Here is a 20,500-nt window from a genome sequence, read left to right as displayed (position 1 = left end):
GTCATTCATACCAACATTAGCAGAGACATACAGATTATTAACGTCAAGCTGGTTCTTGGTCATTATGGTCAATGGAAGTATATAGAGTTTTGAGTTGTGAAAGTCTGAACTAATTTCAGATGATCATTTCGTTATGTCGTCATCTCGTTGTGGATGTAGGCATAGTGGATGGAGTGAGTCTTCCCACAGAAACACGACTGCCCAGTTCAACCCGCCCGCATTGGTTGGAACCAACTATTTATTCCTCTGAAGAAGATGGCCTCAGTAGAGCTGCTTCGGATGGTGTCGGAGGTGACCCTTCGAATATGCTCTCTGTCGCAGTTAAAATACTGTCTGATAAATCGGAGTCCAATACAAAGGTTTGTCTTGTGTATTTTTGTACCGTTATGTACTTGCCACTCCTTTGATTCCTAGCTCCAAGTGATTGCATAAAAGGCAACACATTTTTTCCCTTAGAAAAACTTTTCAAGTTTTGATTTAGAGGATTACATAGGTGGTAAATGGAATTCTTCGTGTTGTTGTGTGTAGGAATTTCTCATTGCTGTAGGATTGAAAGGAGCCACACTCCAGCACAGGATGCTTCCTTCTGGGCTTAGCTGGCACGAACAGGTAAGAGAGTTGTTACGTGCGTATTGGTTTCCTTCTGACTTCGTACTGACATGTAGTACACACACTGTAAAGTCACAGATCATAAAGGATCAGTGCTCACTGAGTTTTCCCTGGAGTAAACACTCCCAAATAACCACCTCTCAGGTCAGGAAGTGGAATATTATCACCACTCCAGAACGAAACTGATTTTTTTACCTTAAAGTTTGGACCCTAAATCTCCCACAGACAGAGTTATCGTGTATGTCATTTAAGGGAAGGGATTCTGTGACCCAGAGTCTTAGAGGACCTGGTATAGAGAAGAGATGAATGGCGTCTTGACTTGCACTTCTAACCCTGTATTCCTTAAGGTATATTTCAGAGTGATTTCAGAGTGATTCCCTAGGCCAGTAACATGCTTTGAGGCATTTAGAATGATTTTTGTAATTAATTTCCAGTGCAACAACCGTTTGATTAATGAAATACAGTTGGTTAATTTCTTTTCTATGTGAGAATTGTACAATGACTCTTGTTCATTTTCCTTAGAAAGGGGAACTTTTTCCTTTCCTCTGAAAATAATAAATTAGTTCATACTCGAAAGTTTTCAGAGAGCTTTCATAAAAGCATTTAGGGAACACAAGGAGTCTTAGAACAGTGTGGTGAGGGGAAAGAGACAGTTGGGGTGAACGCTGAACTCGGTTGTAAGGGAGAGGTTAGTCTAACCCTATTTAGATAGAAATATGGGAGAATGGATGTCGGTAAGAGAGACTGAGACTGAGTGAGGTATAATGTAGGGAAAAATAACTTTTCCCAAAAATGGATTATGTAGAAAACCAGGCGGAGCGTAAGCAATCTTTAGCAAAATTTATTTTTTTCGAGAATTGTCCCTGGCAAAATAATGTAAAAGTATATCATACGTACTTCAGTTTCATAAGATAGGATTTTTCCAAGACTTCTGTAGCATTGCAGTTGTCAGATGGGCCTCTCTCTTCATTTCAGACCCTGGTTTTGCAAATACTTTTTTGAAATGAATTCCTTCAAAATGCTGATTTTCTACTTTTAGCTTTGATTTTTCCAATAAACGGTTGCTTTTTCTGTGAGATATTTTATTTTACATTGGTATTAAGGATATCCTATCAAAGCTTTTTTTTTTTTCCTCTAAAGCAGGGCATTTAATATTTTTGTGATTATAGATTTTATACTTCTTGAATATTGCTGATGAACCTGTCCTGGGATATAATCCTCCAACTTCATTTACAACTTTTCACGTTCACCTCTGGAGCTGTGCACTTGATTATAGGTTAGTTCACAGATGGACTAAATAAAATTCTATTCAAAGTAGGTACTGAGTTTTGAAAAAATACGTAATTCAAATTAAGGTTCACACTGCTCTTTTAAGGGAGTTTCTGTTGTTGTAGCCAACTGATGTTTTTTGTTTCTTTTCGGTATTAGGCCTCTTTATTTGCCGATCCGATCTCTTCTCACTGTGGAAACATTCAGTGTATCGAGTAGTGTGGCCTTGGATAAATCATCATCTACACTCAGGTGTCTATGTGAACTTTGCTGACTACTAAATTCAGCTGGTCCAAACATGCTGACTGATACTTAGCTAAACTCGATTAGAGTCCCAGTCTTTTGTTAAAACCAGCATTCTTTTACTCATAGTCCTGTCTCTCTATCCAGGTTTTCAACTTTTAGATTTCAGATGATTCGTCCCATCTCTTCTGTTTATCACTGTTTTTTATTTTTAGGGAGGAAATGAATTCTTGAGATTGGTAGTTTACTGCTTAAAGCAGAATATAGACTTCCCGTATGACCTAATACACTTTATTTTCATAATTTAGGTCTTGTGAATTTGGGCATCTATTAAAACATGCTGAAAATTTACAATTCGAGCAGATGATTCAGTCTTACTCTTTACACAAATTAAATATTTCTAGCACTCAGAAGCAGTGAGTTTTAAAGAAATGCCAGATGGCACTTGTAAGAAACTGTATATGACTTTGATGACTTGTGTATCAGAAGAACGATACACCTAAGTGTGCCGTGATCACGTGTTAGGTATTCCAAGTTAAGTGTTTAGAGGTTGATTTTATCTTTTTTCCTCAGAATAATCTTGGATGAAGCTGCTTTGCATCTGTCTGACAAGTGTAATACTGTTACTATAAATCTGAATAGAGGTAAGAGTTGAAAAACAAAATCTGGGGTTAGGTGAATGCTCTTTATTTTTTGTACATGGATATTTTAAAGCATTTGAACTCTGAAATGATGCCACTGAACTAAGGATCTTGTTAAATACCAGTTTGAAGTTGTAATGTCCTTAGAATGTCAGTTAAGTGCATCAAGTTATATATACTCTATTTACTTAGTAAAAGATTAATTTTGTTTCTAAATAAAGGGAATTGTAGGACTTTTAAAGGATGAAACTATATTTCCATTGCATTTTAAATATTTTTAGCACCAAGTGCCATGAATTTTAAAGAGATGCTAGTTTTAATACATGTTGGTTGGATCAGCATTTTTTGAAAGTTTTGCTCAGATATTTTGTTAATTTAAAAAATTTTAGATTATGTTCGTGTGATGGATATGGGGCTTTTGGAATTAACCATAACTGCAGTGAAATCTGATTCTGATGGAGAGCAAGTAAGTTATTAAAATAAATGGAAATTTTTATCTAAGTCCTTTTTATAGGAGAGACTGAAGAACTATTGAATTTACTGTAAAAATAGTTTTGGTTGGAAGTAGACAAAATGTTTTAAAATTGGGATTTAGTCATTATAAATACACATTTCCTGTGGCAAGAATAATTATATTCTACTTTATTTAATGTAAACCTATGCAACAAAAGAAATTCTTATCTCGTTTGGAAAACGTTTTCTTAAATTTTTTTTTTTTAAGTTTATTTATTTTTGAGAAAGAGCATAAGCTCGAGCAGGGATGGGGCAGAGAGAGAGGGAGAGAGAGAATCCCAAGCAGGCTCTGTGCTATGCGGGACTCGAACTCACAAACCGTCAGATCATGACCTGAACTGAAACCAAGAGTTGGACGCTCAACTGATTGAGCCACCCAGGCGCCCCTGGAAAATGTTTTCATCCATTTTCCCTTGTGTGCGCCCAGACTGAGCCGCGCTTTGAGCTACACTGTTCGAGTGACATTGTCCATATCAGAACATGCTCGGACTCTTGTGCTGCGTTGATGAATCTCATTCAGTACATCGCCAGCTATGGGGACTTACATGCGGCTAACAAGGCGGAGACGGAGCCTGGAGCCCCTGAAAGAAAGACAAAGGTACAGCCAGCGGTATCATGCATTACAGCTAACTCACCCTGACCCGTTGCGGCCACACGAGTGCCAGGTGTAGTCGGTGAGGTCTTCATGACCGTCACGAGGTAGAAAAGAAACTTTGAAAAATCCTCTATTATTTACCTTCAGAGTGATGAGGTCTGGAAAGGTGGTTCCAGGGGCCTTTTTGGAAAACCGTTCTGCTGTCTGATACTCTTTGTTTCAAAACCTTAATCTTCTCGGCCAACATAATACTTTTTTCCAGACTTGAGTTCTTTTCATCTCACCTCCAGGAAGAAAGAAAACACTTAGCATGTAAGAGCTTGTGATGTGCAAGTCGTGTGTAAAACTGCTTCTGAGAGGGGGAGATGCAGGTGTTCATATTGTTTCCAGAGGCCTCTGTTCTCCTTCATGTTTGTTACGTGGGATTCTGTTCAGTTTTCAGTCTATGTTCTCCTGTGTGATTTCCCTTAACCCAGTGTGACAGGGTAAAGATTATCACCTCTGTTTCATAGGTGAATAAATTAAAACCCAGAGAATTAGGTGAGTTGCCCAAACTGGTAGCCAAAATGGCAACAAGATTCAGGTATTTTGATTTCCGGTTCAGTGCTTTCTTATGCCCCCATACATTACCTCTCTGTCCTCTCTTATGTCCAGATTGAACAGTGTCGAGTGTGTTTAGCATTTTTAAGTGTTCAGTGTTTTTTCATTCTTTTTCATCGTCTGGTCTGTGAACAGAATTTTGTCTCTTTGGTGATGGAGCCTCTAGTAAGGGCCTGATGGACCGACCTTGCATTCTTTTGTTCAGGATGCTTCTACCCTTCATTTGTGTTACACTTCTGTTTTTGACTCCTTGCTCCTGCTATATTCCCACCGATTAGAAGGTGATTCATGACACTCCCTCTCTACTGTTTATTCTCTTTTTAAAAACATTCTCCGGTTTACTAAAAGTTACTTTAAATTATCCCTTTCAAATGAGATCTTTCCAGTTCAGAGTCCTGCTCCCATTTGAAAAGCGTGATCTGGATGTAATGAATGCACAGTTTGCTGACCAAAATGGTTAAGCTTCCCTGCTGGAGATGAGCCCCCAGAATCCCCATTCAGTAGGTTTCTCCTCCTGTGTGCCCCCTGCTGTCCTTGGACAGATGTCCATTTATCCCGAGACCTGAGGCTCTGATCTGCAGCGGCTTTTGGTGTCAAAGGGGCGAGCCTTGTTGTAGCTGCCAGATCTGAGCAGATTTAACTCTGCAGAGAGAGCCTCCCTCTCCCCCAGCCTCACTGCAGTATTTTTATCCTGTCTCTCCTAATGTGCTGTCTCTTCACGACCCCAGTTCACTGTGCTGGCTGGGACGTGATGGCATATTTATTTCTGTTTGCCAGTAGTTGTCAGGGTGATGGTGATGATGCTAAAAACGTAAGACGTAAGCGCTGCTGAGCAGAATGTGGAACGCTGCCTGCGTTCCTGCTTCCCGTGTGTTTGTAAAATGTAGTGTATTTCCGGGACAAAATGATGCTAAGTCATTTGCTTCTTAGAGCATTTTCGGTTATTTTTAATTAGGCTTTTTGGCTGTAGGTAGATTCCGGTGGCCGCTCATCCTCACGAGGCCCAGTACTTCCAGAAGCAGATCAACAGATGCTGCGGGATTTGATGAGTGATGCTATGGAGGAGCTTGACCTGCAGCAGGCCACTGCGTCTGCACAAGGCCAGTCTAACGGTAGGATGGGCCCGGCCTTCTTCCCCCGGGAGCTTCGGGGCCGTAGTTGAGCCTTACGTTATTTGTACGCATATAAATTCTTCAGCAAGTAACTTATTAACAAAAAGACAAGTCTGAGTTTGGGTGGATATTTATTAGTCAATCAGCTTGTGTTTATCGAGTGTCTAGTAGATAAACGACACTGGCCGGGGTGTTGTGGGGGACACAGATTAAACGGAAAACGGAGCTTATCTTTTCTGTTGGCGTAGAGTTTCGTAAAACAGATCGGCACTAAACCAAACTGATGCTCTTACTTAGAACGGTTGAGAAACGACATGAGAAAGAGCTTCAGAAAGTGTCACCATCCCCCAACTGCTGTTCAGGAGGGATGGGAACCATCTCATTAGGCTTCAATGCAAGTGACATGAATTGGCTTTTCAAGAGTGGACGGGGTTTAGGTATGTGGAAGGGAGAGGAGGTAATCTTGGCAGGATCATGAACGTTGACAGAGGCACGGAAGCATGCACAAGCCTTAATTATCTCACAGCCCAGGCGGTTACTGGAGCACAAGCTCCCTTCTCATTGAAAAGAATTGGCCAGTAAAGGTGGAGAGGCGGGGAGGAACCAGCCGGTGAGAGAGCCTTGATAGCCAGACTGAAGCATCTAAATACTTTGAAGCATCCATCTAAAAAGTGTTTGTTTTCTAATTGGATGAACGTAGTCATTTCTACATATTCTAAAATCTTAATTTTAAAAGATTATCTCCGGGTATTAGAAAAGTTTAGCGTTAAATGTTGCTTTCATTCTAATTTAGAATAAATTAGAACTCAGGAAACAAACAGGAACTTTTTTAGCTTCCTGTGTGTGCTACATTATCTGTAATAAACATTAGCAGCTAACCTCCTTATGTGGGAAAGAATATTTCACGAATATTTACTGGACAGCTTCAGTATTCTGGTGCACCAGGCACTTACAAGGGATGAGTAACTTAGAAGAATTTAAAATCTGGTCTGGGAGCCTCTTGAGGCTAAAGTGGCACTTTATCCATCTTCACGTTCTCCGTCCATCCAGTGGCTGGAATGACTGAATGGGGAAAGATACGCGGGAGAAACGCACAGAAACGTACGTTCACATTCAGGTTTGGCGCACGTGCGGTGTTTTGTGAACTTCACATTGACAGAGCTACCTGAGAACAGGTGTCCCATTGGGCTCTCCAGCACTGGATGAAGTAGCCCATCTGTCACACGGCACCACGCCCTGGCCGAAAACCGCGTGGCCGCTGTTTCCAACCCACCCCCCTCCAGAAGCAGAGATTTCCTGTAGTCTTTAGGGGAGGGACGGCCATATGTAACCACTTTCCCTCCCCTTGCATTATTGTCCCAGAAGCTTCTTCCAGAGCTCCACCCACAGGACAGAGCTGTTCATATGAAAATCTGGCTTTAAGGAGCCTCCAGTCAACACTAGTCAGCTGCTGCCGAATTTCTGAGCTTCACTGATGCCAAATAACTAGGAGGAGACTCTCTATGACTTTATGAGACCGTCATTCACTGTTTGCTTGGAGAACGTCAAACTTATTGTCAGTTTCCTTAGTAGTGGCCAGAGGGTTATTGTCAGACAGAAATGAGACATGGCCGGTGAAAACGTTCAACACAGTGTGCAGCTGACATGTGGTCAAAACGGTTACCGAGCATTATTGTCGATGTTTCAAAATGTGCCAAAATTGAGTGGTTTTTTTTTTTTGTTTTTTTTTTTGGTTTTTGTTTGTTTTACCTAGGTGTTTTGAACGAAAAATCTCAGATTCAGGAGCCGTGTTGTTCAGACCTCTTCCTGTTTCCAGATGAGAGTGGGAACGTGTCTCAGGAGCCCGGCCCTGCTTACACCTCGTTCACACACCACCTGATCAGCGATGCAATGACAGGTGCTCCCACTGAGAATGACGACTTTTGCATTCTTTTTGCACCAAGAGCAACTATTCAGGTAATAAATGGATCATGTAACTGAGGCCTTAAGGTAGTGTTGCCAGTAAAATTGACCAAAGGGGACCTGAAAAAGAGTCTTTAGGTTTTATTTTAACTCTTTGTAGTTGAGAATGACTTCATTTTGTAATTTATCATGGAGGCTTTGCAAATGTTTGCTATACTTTACTATTTCTATGACACATTTCTCAGAAACTCAGAGAAGAACGCTCTATGTTTGCAAAATTTTCTACATAGATTATTAAGCTGCAGATGTTGTGTGTAGTAAGATAGCTCTTCAGAGTATTAAAGTGGCAGAAAGGAGTGCTATCTAGAGTTGCTAGTCCAAGAATTGGGAAAGATAAGATCTGGTTTGTGTGAAGGCTGATGGATGGTTGATACGTATCATTTCCATGTTAGAGTCATGCTCACATTAATGTATTTATTTTTAATGTTTGTTTATTTTGAAAGAGAGGGAACAAGTTGGGGAGGGGCAGAGAGAGAGAGAGAGAGAGAGAGAGAGAGAGAGAGAATCCCAAGCAGGCTCTGCACTGTTAGCTCAGAGCCTAACGTGGGGCTTGATCTCACGAACCGTGAAATCATGACCTGAGCCGAAATCGAGAGTCATAGGCTTAAGTGACTGAGCCACCCATGTACCCCAGAGAGTCATGCTCATACTTAAAAAGGATGGTCTGGATTTAATGAATCCACAGTTTACTGAAATGGGTAAGCATTGGTGCTGAAATGGAACTTTATGCATCACCATTTAGTGTATACATGTGTTAAACTGCTCGGTAGTGATTTGGCAGGTAAGTGTATTTGTTTTACTACATCCTGGAAAATTAAAAAGCAGTCAAACTCCCAACAAGTTTATCATTAGGATCATGGTAATTTGGTCAGCATGTTGAAGTACGTTAAGTTTGAAATGTAATACTGACTTTGAATTAGAGAACTATAAAGCCCCCTCCACATACACACAGATAGACACTTGCTATATCTGTGCCTTTTTTATTATCAAATAGTAAAAGCCAAACTGAAGACTATAAAAATTTTTTATGGAATGATTTACATAGAACAGAAAGTCCATTTTATGGTTAATGCAGAGTATCCAACGTGGTGATTACTACATTGTAACTAGCCCCGTTTTGTATATTGAAATTATTGTTAAAAAGAATGCAGAATCAAGAAATCTTGAGATAAGCAGCGTAATCAGTGGTTTCTACTGCGACAAGATAGGATGTGTTCCCTGTTTCTTTGCTGTAGGAGAAGGAAGAAGAACCAATTGTAAAAATAATGGTTGATGATGCAATTGTCATAAGAGAGAATTATTTTAGTCAGCCCATTAAGAAGACAGATACAAGCAAAGCCCCAGTGCACTTTCCCATCCCTGTCGTCCGGTATGTTGTTAAAGAAGTCTCTCTTGTTTGGCATCTATATGGAGGAAAGGATTTTGGAACAGTCCCTCCTACTTCTCCAGCTAAAAGTTATATGTAAGTTGATTTCTACGAGAATTTTTCTTGTTTCTACAAGTTTCTACAAAAACTTACTAGAAGTTTTTTGTTTTGTTTTGTTTTTTTTACAGGCCACTATGTTCTTTTCACAGCATACGTAGAATTTGTCATTTTAAGGAGTATTAATAAAGTAGTATTGAAAACTATGTGATTTAAGTTACTCCTTTAATATAAAAGCTCTTCATTTGTAAACTTATTCGCACTGTTTGTATGTTTACCAAACTAAGGCAACTTAAGTGATTTCCATTCAGCACAATTTTGGGGCACCTACCCTGTGCCAGAGCCTGTGTTAGAGGCACATTCACCAAAATGAATAAGACCCAGGCCCTGGCCTCCATTCAGAAGGACCATTATGTGAGCAGGTGAGGGCAGTGCAGTAAAGCCTGTGCCTCAGGGGGCAGGGACCATGTGTGCCCTTGACTCTCTCCAGCATCCCGCTGGGTGCTAGGCTAGGGCTCGAGGCTCCTGAAGTACTTGTTAAATGTGTGTTTGGCTTTGACACATAGAAATACAGTTTGTGGCAACATGTTGATGGTTCTATAATCTTAGTTTTCTCTTGTTATCTTACTGTTCTTCCTGAGGTCATTCATTGCCTTTCTTTGAATATTCCTGCAATAAAAGGTTTTGTTGTTGTTGTTGTTGTTGTTGTTTGTTTTTTCTCCATTTATAGCAGTCCTCACAGCTCACCTTCTCACACACCCACGAGGCATGGACGTAACATGGTGTGTGGGGGAAAAGGAAGAAACCATGACTTTTTAATGGAAATACAGTTAAGCAAGGTGAGATGGCAGTTTGAAGGAAAAAAGTGCCTGACGTGGGAGCATTAATGGGGGTTCGGAGTCACGCCCCCACCTTATGGTCTTGAGCCACCAGCCCCACGCCTCTGGATTGGAAAAGTGCAAGGGGTCCTGTAAAACTTTTACCTCTTTTTCTTTCTTAAATGTTCTGAGAAGTTTGAGGGGTTTTGTGTTTTCCCAGGCTTTCCCTAGAGGAGTGTCTCTCAGAGTTGAGCAGGGGTCAGAAGCACCTTGAGGGCTTGTTAAAACACAGGTTGCTGGGCCCCAGAGTTTCTGATCCAGTAGGTCTGAGGTGGGGCCCGCGAGTTTGCATTTTTAATGAGTCCCCAGGCGATTCTGATAACTCCCTTTCCCAGGCCCACACTTGGGGAACCACTGCCTTTGAGTGTCTGTCTATGTGAGAGGGCCTGCCGTTGGATGGCACCTCTGTCAGTCCCTCGTGAATGTCAGGGACCAGTATGTTCAGGCCACCAATGACATTATATGCATTTAATCCTTTCAGCTTGTCTGGGATTGTGCCCAGTGTCATATATTAGGGTACTTAACATAGGAATATTGTGGTGAGGATCGTCCCCCCTGCCTCCCTCTTTGGGACTTGAACCCTGCATGCGTTGATTCACTTTCAAGCAATTTCATAGGTACGCAAGGTGCTGATCGTGTGTATTACTCCTGTTGAGGGTTTTGCCTGAAAAGGATAGGGAGTTTGCCAAGATCAAATAAGAAATGTCAGTCAAGCTTATCCTTGTCGGGGACACATAGATCAATAAATACGTGAACAAATAAAGAACTGTTATGTTCTCCGAAAGTGAGAATTCAAAAAATGGTGAGGGATGTTTTGCATTTGAAAGAGGAATTCTAATTTGAATAAAAAGTAAAAATTGCTGTGTGTTCCCTCTTGGCTGTGAAGGTGAAGTTTCAGCACGAGGTCTACCCCCCTTGCAAGCCGGAATGCGAGTCTAGCCTCTTAGAGCACCCAGTCTCCCGGCAGGTGTTCATCGTGCAGGATCTTGAAATTCGAGATCGTCTGGCAACATCACAAATGAATAAGTTTTTGTACCTGTATTGCAGTAAAGAGATGCCTCGAAAAGCTCATTCCAACATGGTAAGATTTAAGACCTCCTATTTTCTGTCGTATTAGTTTTGGAAAAGTGGTTTGTTTGTTTTTTTTTTTTAATTTTTTTAATGTTTATTTATTTTTGAGACAGAGACAGAGCACGAGCAGGGGAGGGGTAGAGAGAGAGGGAGACACAGAATCTGAAACAGGCTCCAGGCTCTGAGCTGTCAGCACAGAGCCCGACGCGGGGCTTTGAACTCACGGACTGTGAGATCATGACCTGAGCCAAAGTCGGACGCTTAACCGACTGAGCCACCCAGGCGCCCCAAGGAAAAGTGTTTTTATTATATCTAACTGCAGAAGATTTAGACTGGGGAAAATTGCTGGGTTGGTTTTTTTTTTTTTTTTTTTCATTTTAATATGAAAATCCCTTTTAAATATGCTGCTTAAAGTTTTATGTTTTAAAAATTATTTTACACGTCACTTGGAGGGTCCATTAATTATAATTGCCAGCATATTGATGCCTGAGGAAAACCAGAAGTCCATAGTGATCTACACAGAATACTTAGTGTTGCTGGAAGCTGGAAATGTTCCAGATTTCGAACACTTTGCAAGTTTTAGTGGAATAGAAATGATTCGCTCAGGCTCGCCGGAAGAAAACGTCACAGCAGCCGTCTTTGGAGTATGGCTGCAGTCAGCTTCAGGGGCCCAGCAGACCCCCAGGAGACGACACCGTCACCCGTGTCTTGTCCACTGAGGAGAACCCATACCTCTCATGAGACTCTTCAGGGAGCGTGTGACCCAGAAAAGTCTGAGTCAGGCTTGTAAGGGAAAAGGTCAACAACTCCACGGCTAGTTCTCGTGTCAGAAAGAGAAATGGGATTTTTTTTTTCTTTTCTTTTCGGTTTGTCCTTTTTATTTTATTTTATTTTATTTTATTTTATTTATTTATTTATTTTTTTAATTTTTAACGTTTATTTATTTTTGAGACAGAGAGAGACAGAGCATGAATGGGGGAGGGTCAGAGAGAGGGAGACACAGAATCCGAAACAGGCTCCGGGCTCTGAGCTGTCGGCACAGAGCCCGACGCGGGGCTCGAACTCACGGACCGTGAGATCATGACCCGAGCTGAAGTCGGCCGCTTAACCGACTGAGCCACCCAGGCGCCCCAATGTTTGTCCTTTTTAAATGAAAACGAGGTTGTAATATCATTGGGGGGGGGGGGGAATGTTTTTCTCCTCTCGTAGTTGACAGTGAAAGCGTTACATGTGCGCCCGGAGTCTGGCAGGTCACCGCAGGAATGCTGCCTAAGAGTGTCACTGATGCCACTTCGCCTCAATATTGATCAGGTTTGTACCGCAAACATTCTTGAGGGAGTCGGGATTTTAAAAATGTCCAACGTCCGGAAGAAGAGGTTCAATTTAGGAGAATTAAAATGCTTACGATTTCACTTTTATGGAAGTCGCGTAGCTGAAGCAGAGTTCTGCTGGCGAGGAGCAGGGCGGACTCGTTAGGCGTTTGGGACCTGCTCTGTTGGCGGGTAAACATTCGATGTTATTCCCTGTCTCCTCGTCGCGTGCGTGCCGCAGCACTGACTACCTGCTTCCCACACCCTCATCCTCACGTACACACGCTCGTGCAGGTGCACGGGTGTTTTCAGGGAGTGTTGAAGGACTCCCTCCTATCTGTGATTGAAAGATAAGAGCGGTTGTGTCTTTTTTATTTTTTTTTAATTAAAAATTTTTTTTTAATGTTTATTCATTTTTGAGAGAGGAATGGAGCATCAGTGGGGGAGGGGCAGAGAGAAGGAGACGCGGAATCCGAAGCCGGTTCCAGGCTCTGAGCTGGTGACACAGAGCCCCGTGCGCGGCTCGAGCTCAAGAACCGGCGAGATGATGACCGGAGCCAAAGCGGGACGTTTAACCGACTGAGCCACCCGGGCGCCCCGTGAGCGGTTTTGTCTTAACCGCAGCACCTGGAAGAGAACTCCCACTGCCCTGGGCAGACTGGCCGATCACGAAATTGGTACCGAAAGAGATCACACGCAGCAGAGATTTGTGGAAAAACAGAAAGACATGCACTTTGCCATGTCTTAGCGAGCATCCCATCAGATTATTGCGGGTTTTGCGTTGACTCGGCTGTGTAAAACCTGGCCGGCACCTCTTGGGCACACTCGTTCAACGTGCACGACCACGTGGTGCTTCAGAGGCGTGCGGCCTGGCGGTGCGGGGCCCGGGCTCGGGGTTTGCATCTCGGTTCTCTTGTCCTGGTTGTGTGGCTCCGGGCAGGTTCTTTCTCCACGCCTCCGTTTCTTTGCTGGTAAAATCCAAGTAATAGATGTAGCCTCAGTTGTAAAAACGAAGATTGAAGGTAGTGAGCGTTAAATATTTAGCTTCGTGCCTGGCGCACGGTGTTTAAGGTCTGTTGTTCTTACTAACCGAAGCACATGACAACAGAAAATAAATGGAGTTGTTAGAATAGCCTGCTTTTGAAATAACAAAACTGTCCCGTCCCAGCCTACGTTGCTGTGAGCTCAGGTTTGAAGTAGAGAGTATGTGGGAAGCATTATTGGTTTGCTTAAGTAGTAGGGATTGACTTATCTAAATAAGTAGCAGATATCTCAGGAATAATGTATCAATATTTATATCATAAAATACAGGCATTTCTCAGAAAAGTCTCGTGAAGCGCAGAAGTTCCCCACGGCTTTACATCAATACTGTTCGCTTCTGAGCTGGGACGGTCCTGCTGATGCGCACTTGAGATTTATGTTCTCTCGTTAGGAGAAGAATATCTTTGCACGCCCGTATTTTAATTTGGTCCATCCATACATTGGCCTGTATTGGAATAGGAATACGATGAAGTATTTATGGGAAGTTTGATCTGTGGAACTCATCAGCCTGAGCAGGAATTTGTGCGAGATGCATCTTTAAAGCATGACTTTGCCAGACTTAGCCCGGTTTCCTTTAATATGCTTTTTTCTTTAATAGTGGGCTTAATTTCTTACTCAGAGCTATAAAGCATTGTGATTTTGAAATGGGAAAATATTAACCGTTGAGAAAACAAATAACTGTTATGGTGTAACTGAGGAGTAGCCGGAAATAATTCCCCAAGATGTGAACCCTAGGAGAACACAGCCATGCTCCCAAGTGTTGGGGAGGGATTCACTGCGCCGACCCCCCCCCCCCCACCTTAGTTTGAGATAGCAAATGGTCATCTGGATAGAAAACCAATTACTCTCGTTCTCCGTGTTTTCTTTTGAAAACAAATCGGTTGAACGACTGTGCTTTGAGTAATATTTTTCTCAGCGAACATATCTCTGACTTTATTAACTGGATCAAGTATGAAAGCCACACACTGTTTTCTCACGTTTTCAAAAAGCTGCATTGCCGTTGAAGTTCAGTGCCATTGCTTCCAAAGCTCGGTGTACCTGTAGGGCAGGCAGGATACCAGGCGGAAGGGGTGGTTTTCGTCTGGGGGAGGGTAAGTAGATGATGACGGTCGTGTAAGTAGGCAGTTTGGGATCTGAAATATGAAGAGGCCAGATTGCCTGACTCTCCTAGTCTGGGATCCATTTCAGTGTCTCACTGCCTGGAAATCTGCATAGGGAAGACATGCTTATTAACCCCAGATCATCTGCTGGATGCCAGCCTTGTCCCAGCTTCTGTGCTAAGATGTTGGAGATACGAAGCTAGGCAAACACCCATCCTCAGAGACCTCTGTACGGGGCGGTAGGGGTGGGGGGAGGACCAACATAAAACAGAGGACTTTTTAAACACCCTGTGGTGAGTACAAGTGGTAAAGATAGGCAGAGCATGTTACACCCCAACAGAAAGGGCTCCTTAGCCGTCTGGGAGTTTAGAAGAGTGTGGAGGGTGATCAGGAAAGGCTTTCTGGAGGAGATGACACTTGAGGTGGGTCTTAAGGAATGCAGTGGAGTTAGTCACACGAAGCTTTTTGTAAAGGCATCGAGGGTCTAGTTCAGGGTGTGAGAGGACGTGTGAGGCCATTCTGGTAAGGTGAGTTTGTGCTTGGCTGAGGTTGGAAACGGTGAATACGTGGCAGGGCCAGTTTGCATATTGGTGGGTTTTTTTAGCATCATTGCCTGGTTGCCTGAGTATGACATGAAAATTAATTATTTTAACACTTTAAGTCATATTGTACTGTTAATATCTTGTATCATAGGACCTTAAAGCTAGAATAACTGTAGTCTGTTTGCAAAAATAATAAACCAAGTTTTTTTTAAACTTTTAAGAAATTGATTGTATGGAGGTATAATCTGCATACAGTAAAGTGCCAGGATGTTAGGTGTACCGTTGGAGCTTGACTAAGATACACACGTGAGTAACTACTACACCAGTTGAAACAGAGCACATTTTCTGTTCCCTTCAGAGTCCCCCGGGCCCCTTTGCAGTCGGTCTCCACCAGTAGCCATTGACCTCCTTCCCGTCCCCGCGGGTCAGCCTTCCTGTCCCACTACTTCGTGTGAGTGGAAATGTATTTGGCTTCCCTTGCCACGCGCTCCCTCTGTGCTGAGGCAGGTCTGTTCATTTCTGTTCAGTCTGTTCCCCTTTATTGCCGAGTACGGACCTCACCGTACGGCTGTACCACAATTTGTGTATCCGTTTACTTACTGATTTACATTTGCGTGGTTTTCTCGGGTTTGGCTCTGATAAATAGAGCTGTTATGAAGTTAGTGTACGAATCTTCTTGTGGATCTGGGTTTCCATTCGTGTTGGGTATTGTAAACAATTTCCAGGTCGCGAGGCAGATGTGTGTTTGACTCTTGTGAGAAGCTGCCTGTTCCCCGCAGCGGTTACACCATCGTATGCTCCCGCTGCAGCAGGTGAGAGCTGCCTCTTCTTCACACTCTGGCCAAACTTGGTGTTGTGTGTTGAACTGTCTTATTCGGTGTTCATTGTGGTTATAGTTTGGATTTCCCCTGATGATGGTGCTAAGCATCTCTTCATGTGCTGCTTTGACATTTGTACACTTATTTGTGAAGGGTCTGTTTCTGGCTAGTTTTAAAATCAGGTTTTATCGAGTTGTAAAGAGTAGCATAAATAACAAAATCAAAACTTCTGAGAACATTGAAACGCTGGTGATTAGTACCCCTTTTCTGTTTTGTGCATTTGTAGTAAAAATGGATAAAAGCCGCTGTCTCTGTAGTCTTCCTTTTTTTTAAAAAAAAAATGTTTATTTTGAGAGAGAGCGAGAGAGAGAGCACGCAGCACAGGGGAGGGGCAGAGAGGGAGAGTCAGTCCCAAGCAGGCTCTGTGCTGTTAGCACAGAGCACGACGTGAGGCTCAAGCTCAGGATCTGAGTCGAGGTCAAGAGTCAGATGCTTCACCGACTGAGCCACTCAGGTGCCCCTTTTAGAGCATATTTTTACCTAGAGTTTTCTCTTACTAGTATTTTTTTTTTGAAGGCAGTCATGGAGTCAAAGCATTTATAGTGTTAAAATATCGCCATCTAGTGGTCCAATAATGACAGGTAACATTTAGGTTAACTTTGTTGACATCTAGTTCTCAATACACATATATATTAAATGTGTGTATATATACATACGTGTATCTGCATATTATTATGTAATGTAAATAACAAGTTATATACGTGTGTAAAGCATAATAAAATAATGAACAAATCATGAACCGACTACCCTACTGCAGAACCAGAATATTTCCATAAGTAGCTGCGTATTCTTCAGCCCCATCCTTCAGTCTCCCATATGCCATGTTACCTAGGAAAATACCTTTCTAACTTCTATCATTTATACTTCTGGTGAATGTGGTTACTAGTTGATCAGATCCCTTGGAATTACCAAACTTTTGGTATGCCACCAAATATTGTGCCCTGTAATTGACTGTCGCATCGCTTTTTCTGGTGCGATATTAACGTGCTATATTTATTTAGGATTTTTCCAAAGGCAAGGGAAGAATTAGAAAGAAGAGGCTCAGGCATTTCATTTTCATATTTTCCAAAATGGATTTGTTGGCTTGAGGGAGGGAGGTAAAATGCGGCTGCTAATAATGGGCAAATACGGTTTATTCAGATGACATCAAGACAGGCCTGTGCATTTTTGTTCCTATGTAATTTCAGAAGAGACCGTACTGACTGGGCTTACTGATTCTGAGTGCCCTGTTCCAGGAAGAACGCGTATTAAGGCAGCATAACATGGCGGTAAAGGCAACGTTAAGACAGTGAGAACTTGAGCGGCACCAGCTGTTGCTGGTGTCGGTATTACCGCCACCGCCGGTTTGCGGTGAGAGCTAGTGTTGAAGACCGAGAATGCTGTATTTCCAAGAAAAGTAAAATTCATTTTGATTCAGAAATAGCTATGTAATTTTTAACCCCTCTGTGTCTTAATTTTCACATTTAAGATTTCTCATTTTAAGATTAGATGAGAGAGAGAAGAGGAGCAACGCCTCACACAGTAAAGATTGTAGATGAATAAGAAGTCAAATATGGGACTTTAAGACCCTTTGCTTTTTAGTTTTAGAATCAATCTGCCTTTCCCTTCCCTTCCCTTCCCTTCCCTTCCCTTCCCTTCCCTTCCCTTCCCTTCCCTTCCCTTCCCTTCCCTTTGGTTATAATTGCATCTTTTCACTTTAGGATGCCTTGTTCTTCCTGAAGGATTTCTTCACGAGTCTTTCGACAGAAGTAGAGCTTCTCATGGCTCCAGATCCAGAAGGTATTAAATATGTGTAGTTTGAAAATGTCTATAACAAGTGCTTGGATTGATTTGTTCTGAAGCCTATTTGAGAGTGTATTTCCAGTCTTCATTCCAATTTATAGAAGTGTGTTTTGTGTGTGTTTTTCATATTTCGCGAACGTAGTATATGTGAAAGTGACATCTTAAAAGGCGGAAGTCCGTTTTCTCTGTAGCGGTAATTGTGTTTATTAAGTGAAACATAGCAACACAGGTTACAGCTACCTGGATTTTAAGCGGGTGCTCTGAAGAAGCACAACGGATCTTCAATATGCACGTTACCTTTGCAGTTAAGAAGTCTCCTGGAGCGGACGTCACCTGCAGTTTGCCGAGGCATTTAAGCACCTCAAAGGAGCCAAATCTCGTTCTTTCTTTCCCTGGGCCAAAGCAGCCCTCCCAGAACACCAGTGTCAGCTCCGTGGAAGTGGTTAACAGGGAGGAACAGAAGGACTTCTCAGCTGAAGAAGCAGCAGTTAGTGATCAGCCTGTGTTTTTTAGGTAAATCACTTAATTTGGATAACAAGTAAAGCTATTTTAGACTTTCGAAGGTTTATTATTATTATTTTTTTTTAATGCTTATTTCAAGAGAGGGTGCGAAAGCCGGGCTGGTGGGGGTGCGGCAGAAAGAGAGGGAGGGAGGGAGAATCTCAAGCAAACTCTGTGTTGTCAGTGCGGAGCCCGATATGGGGCTCAAACCCACGAACCATGAGATCATGACCTGAGCCAAAATCAAGAGTCGTACGCTCAACCGACTGAGCGCCCCGCCCGCCTCCCCCCGTACCCCGCCCCCCGTCCCTCCCCGTGTCCCCCCCCCCCCCACCGCCGCCAGGTGCCCCTGCAGGTTGTTCTTGAATGTGTTCGTGTACCACTCCCTAATCGTGAGATTACGCCAGCTTTTCTGTGCCTGCCAGACCGTCGACTGGTGTGTTTATTTACAGGCGGGCCTCGCGCATCCCGCACCCCTTGATTACACACAGCAGCCCTGGCTCAGGAGCCCTTCCTCCTGATCTTTTCTGGAGCAGGAGTGTCCTTTCCCTCTTAGCTGCCGCTTCCCCCTCCTCGGCCCTCTTCCCAGCCCCTGTGATGGCGTATTTGCACCTCCTCAAACATGGTGTCCTTTACACACCCTGGCTTCCTGCGCTTCCTCCTCCCACGTGAGAACTTTCTGCGGTTTTCCGTCTGCCCTTCCCCGGCACTGTCCTGTCTCTCCTGACCCTTCGCTCCCCAGCTCAGTCGGCACTGTCAGGAAAGTCCGGTCCCCTGCGCAGCCGCCGTCTGCTGGAGTTACTGCCCCACGGCCCAGCCAGCCGCTCGCACGTTGCAGTTTGGCCTTCGCTTCCTGACCCGTTCGTTCTCCCCGTCTTCCTTCTTTCCCAGCCCTTGATGGTGGGCGTGGAGCCTTGGCTCTTTGGAAGGAGCAAGGGTGATGACCAGGCCACCTGTGTTGTGAGGGACTGTCAGCTACTCCCCTCGTTTTCTGTACTCCTGCTGACATCGATGGTCCCCAAGTTCTGTCTTTCCACGTGGACTTCAGGTTACACTTTGGCTATGGCTCAAAGCAGGCAGTGTAACTATTTTAAAGGGCTTTCATGTTTTATATATCTTCTGTACTCTAGGAACTAGGGAAAAAAATAACCGAATATGAGAATTGGAAAGATCCTGGGAGAGATGATCTCTGGTGGTTCCAGACCTTTCACCATGAAAGAAGGATCTCTTTTATTTTGTTTCTACCAAGAAATTGTGTACCCGAAGTAATCATTTGAATACCGGTTTGTTTTTTGTGAACACTGGATAACCGGTCCAAAAGAAATTGAATTGTTAACAGTTCTGGCCTAAAAGCAAAGAGGTTGGATGCTTTTTATTTAGTCAGCTTGTGTCGCCTTACTTACTTAAGCAAATGTTTATTTTTATCATTAGACTATTTAAAATTGCTTACAGAATTCTGTGTATACACTCAAAAGCTCCTAGAGGGCCTAGGACCCTGGGGTGGTAGTTAGTGATATAACCCAGATTTCTCCCTTCATAGACAAGGAAGTTAATGCCCAGAGAAGTGAGTTGACTTGCTCAAGACCACACAGTTAGTAGCCAAGTCAAGACCAGAACACAGGTCTTCATCCCAAATCCAGTGCGTTTTCTAAGTGATGGCCTAATAGCTCCCCCTCCCCCAACCATTCCATAATACTTACTGAGCTCTTGCTCTGTGTATGCCAGCTCTTGTCCTAGGCCCAGTGAACAAAGTAGAGAAAAATCCCTATACAGTTGACATTACGAGTAAATAAAATAGATGATTTGTCATATTCTGTGCCGTGGGGAAGAAAGTGCGGACGGAGGAGGCAGGCGTCAAGGGGCTGTTGCCGAGAAAACCAAATGGAGATGTGTATTTGGAAGACGGGGGATGACCTGGGGTCCCAGGCTCCTTGTAGTGACTGGTGGAAACACAGCACTCCCATTTTACTGTGGGTTAAACTGGGCTTTTGTGGAATGGCTTAGGATATAAATGCAGACATTAACTCTGTAGAAAAATTGTGTTTCAAGTCCAATGTGCAGTCCAGCTTGGGGAAGTCCGCTTCTTCTGTTTGAGGTATACCATCGGTATATAATTATGACTTCATTGTCACAGAACTCCCAGTGTCTGTATGTTGATACCCTGTTTATCAGCATTAATTTCAAGAATGCTCACTAAAATCCACCAGTGTAGGTAGCATTTTAAAAATTTAGTGACTTGGGGTGCTTGGGTGGCTCGGTTGGTTGAGCGTCCCGACTCTTCATTTCGGTTCACGTCATGATCTCAGGGTCGTGCGATCGAGCACCCTGTCGGGCTCTCGGCAAGTGTGGAGCCTGCTTGACATTCTCTCTCTGCCCCTTTCCCCTGCTCTGCTCTGTCTAAAATAAAAAGTAAAAAATAAAAAAAAATAA

At 43.1% G+C, this 20,500-nt stretch overlaps 1 protein-coding gene across 7 annotated transcripts in view; it reads left to right on the top strand.

Annotated features, from left to right (window-relative positions):
* The window catches only part of ATG2B (autophagy related 2B), an 84,075-nt gene that overhangs the window by 42,388 nt on the left and 21,187 nt on the right, over positions 1-20,500 (top strand). For 5 of the 7 annotated variants that reach the window (XM_042990478.1, XM_042990483.1, XM_042990481.1 and 2 more), the window contains 15 exons: positions 160-359; positions 529-609; positions 1,779-1,885; positions 2,038-2,130; positions 2,695-2,765; positions 3,152-3,228; positions 3,703-3,873; positions 5,441-5,582; positions 7,336-7,538; positions 8,780-9,006; positions 9,698-9,806; positions 10,732-10,926; positions 12,126-12,227; positions 17,488-17,566; positions 17,875-18,082. In XM_042990478.1, the coding sequence (XP_042846412.1) occupies positions 160-359; positions 529-609; positions 1,779-1,885; positions 2,038-2,130; positions 2,695-2,765; positions 3,152-3,228; positions 3,703-3,873; positions 5,441-5,582; positions 7,336-7,538; positions 8,780-9,006; positions 9,698-9,806; positions 10,732-10,926; positions 12,126-12,227; positions 17,488-17,566; positions 17,875-18,082 (2,065 nt within the window). Of the gene's footprint in view, positions 1-159; positions 360-528; positions 610-1,778; positions 1,886-2,037; positions 2,131-2,694; positions 2,766-3,151; positions 3,229-3,702; positions 3,874-5,440; positions 5,583-7,335; positions 7,539-8,779; positions 9,007-9,697; positions 9,807-10,731; positions 10,927-12,125; positions 12,228-15,267; positions 15,361-17,487; positions 17,567-17,874; positions 18,083-20,500 lie in introns of those variants that run through there. The other 2 variants (XR_006219080.1, XM_042990480.1) reach the window with 2 other exon arrangements.

This window comes from Panthera tigris, chromosome B3, assembly GCF_018350195.1.
Source record: "Panthera tigris isolate Pti1 chromosome B3, P.tigris_Pti1_mat1.1, whole genome shotgun sequence".
Taxonomy (NCBI): Eukaryota; Metazoa; Chordata; class Mammalia; order Carnivora; family Felidae; genus Panthera; species Panthera tigris.
The sequence above is the reverse complement of the archived record's forward strand: the minus strand, read 5'-3'. Positions and strand labels throughout refer to the sequence as shown.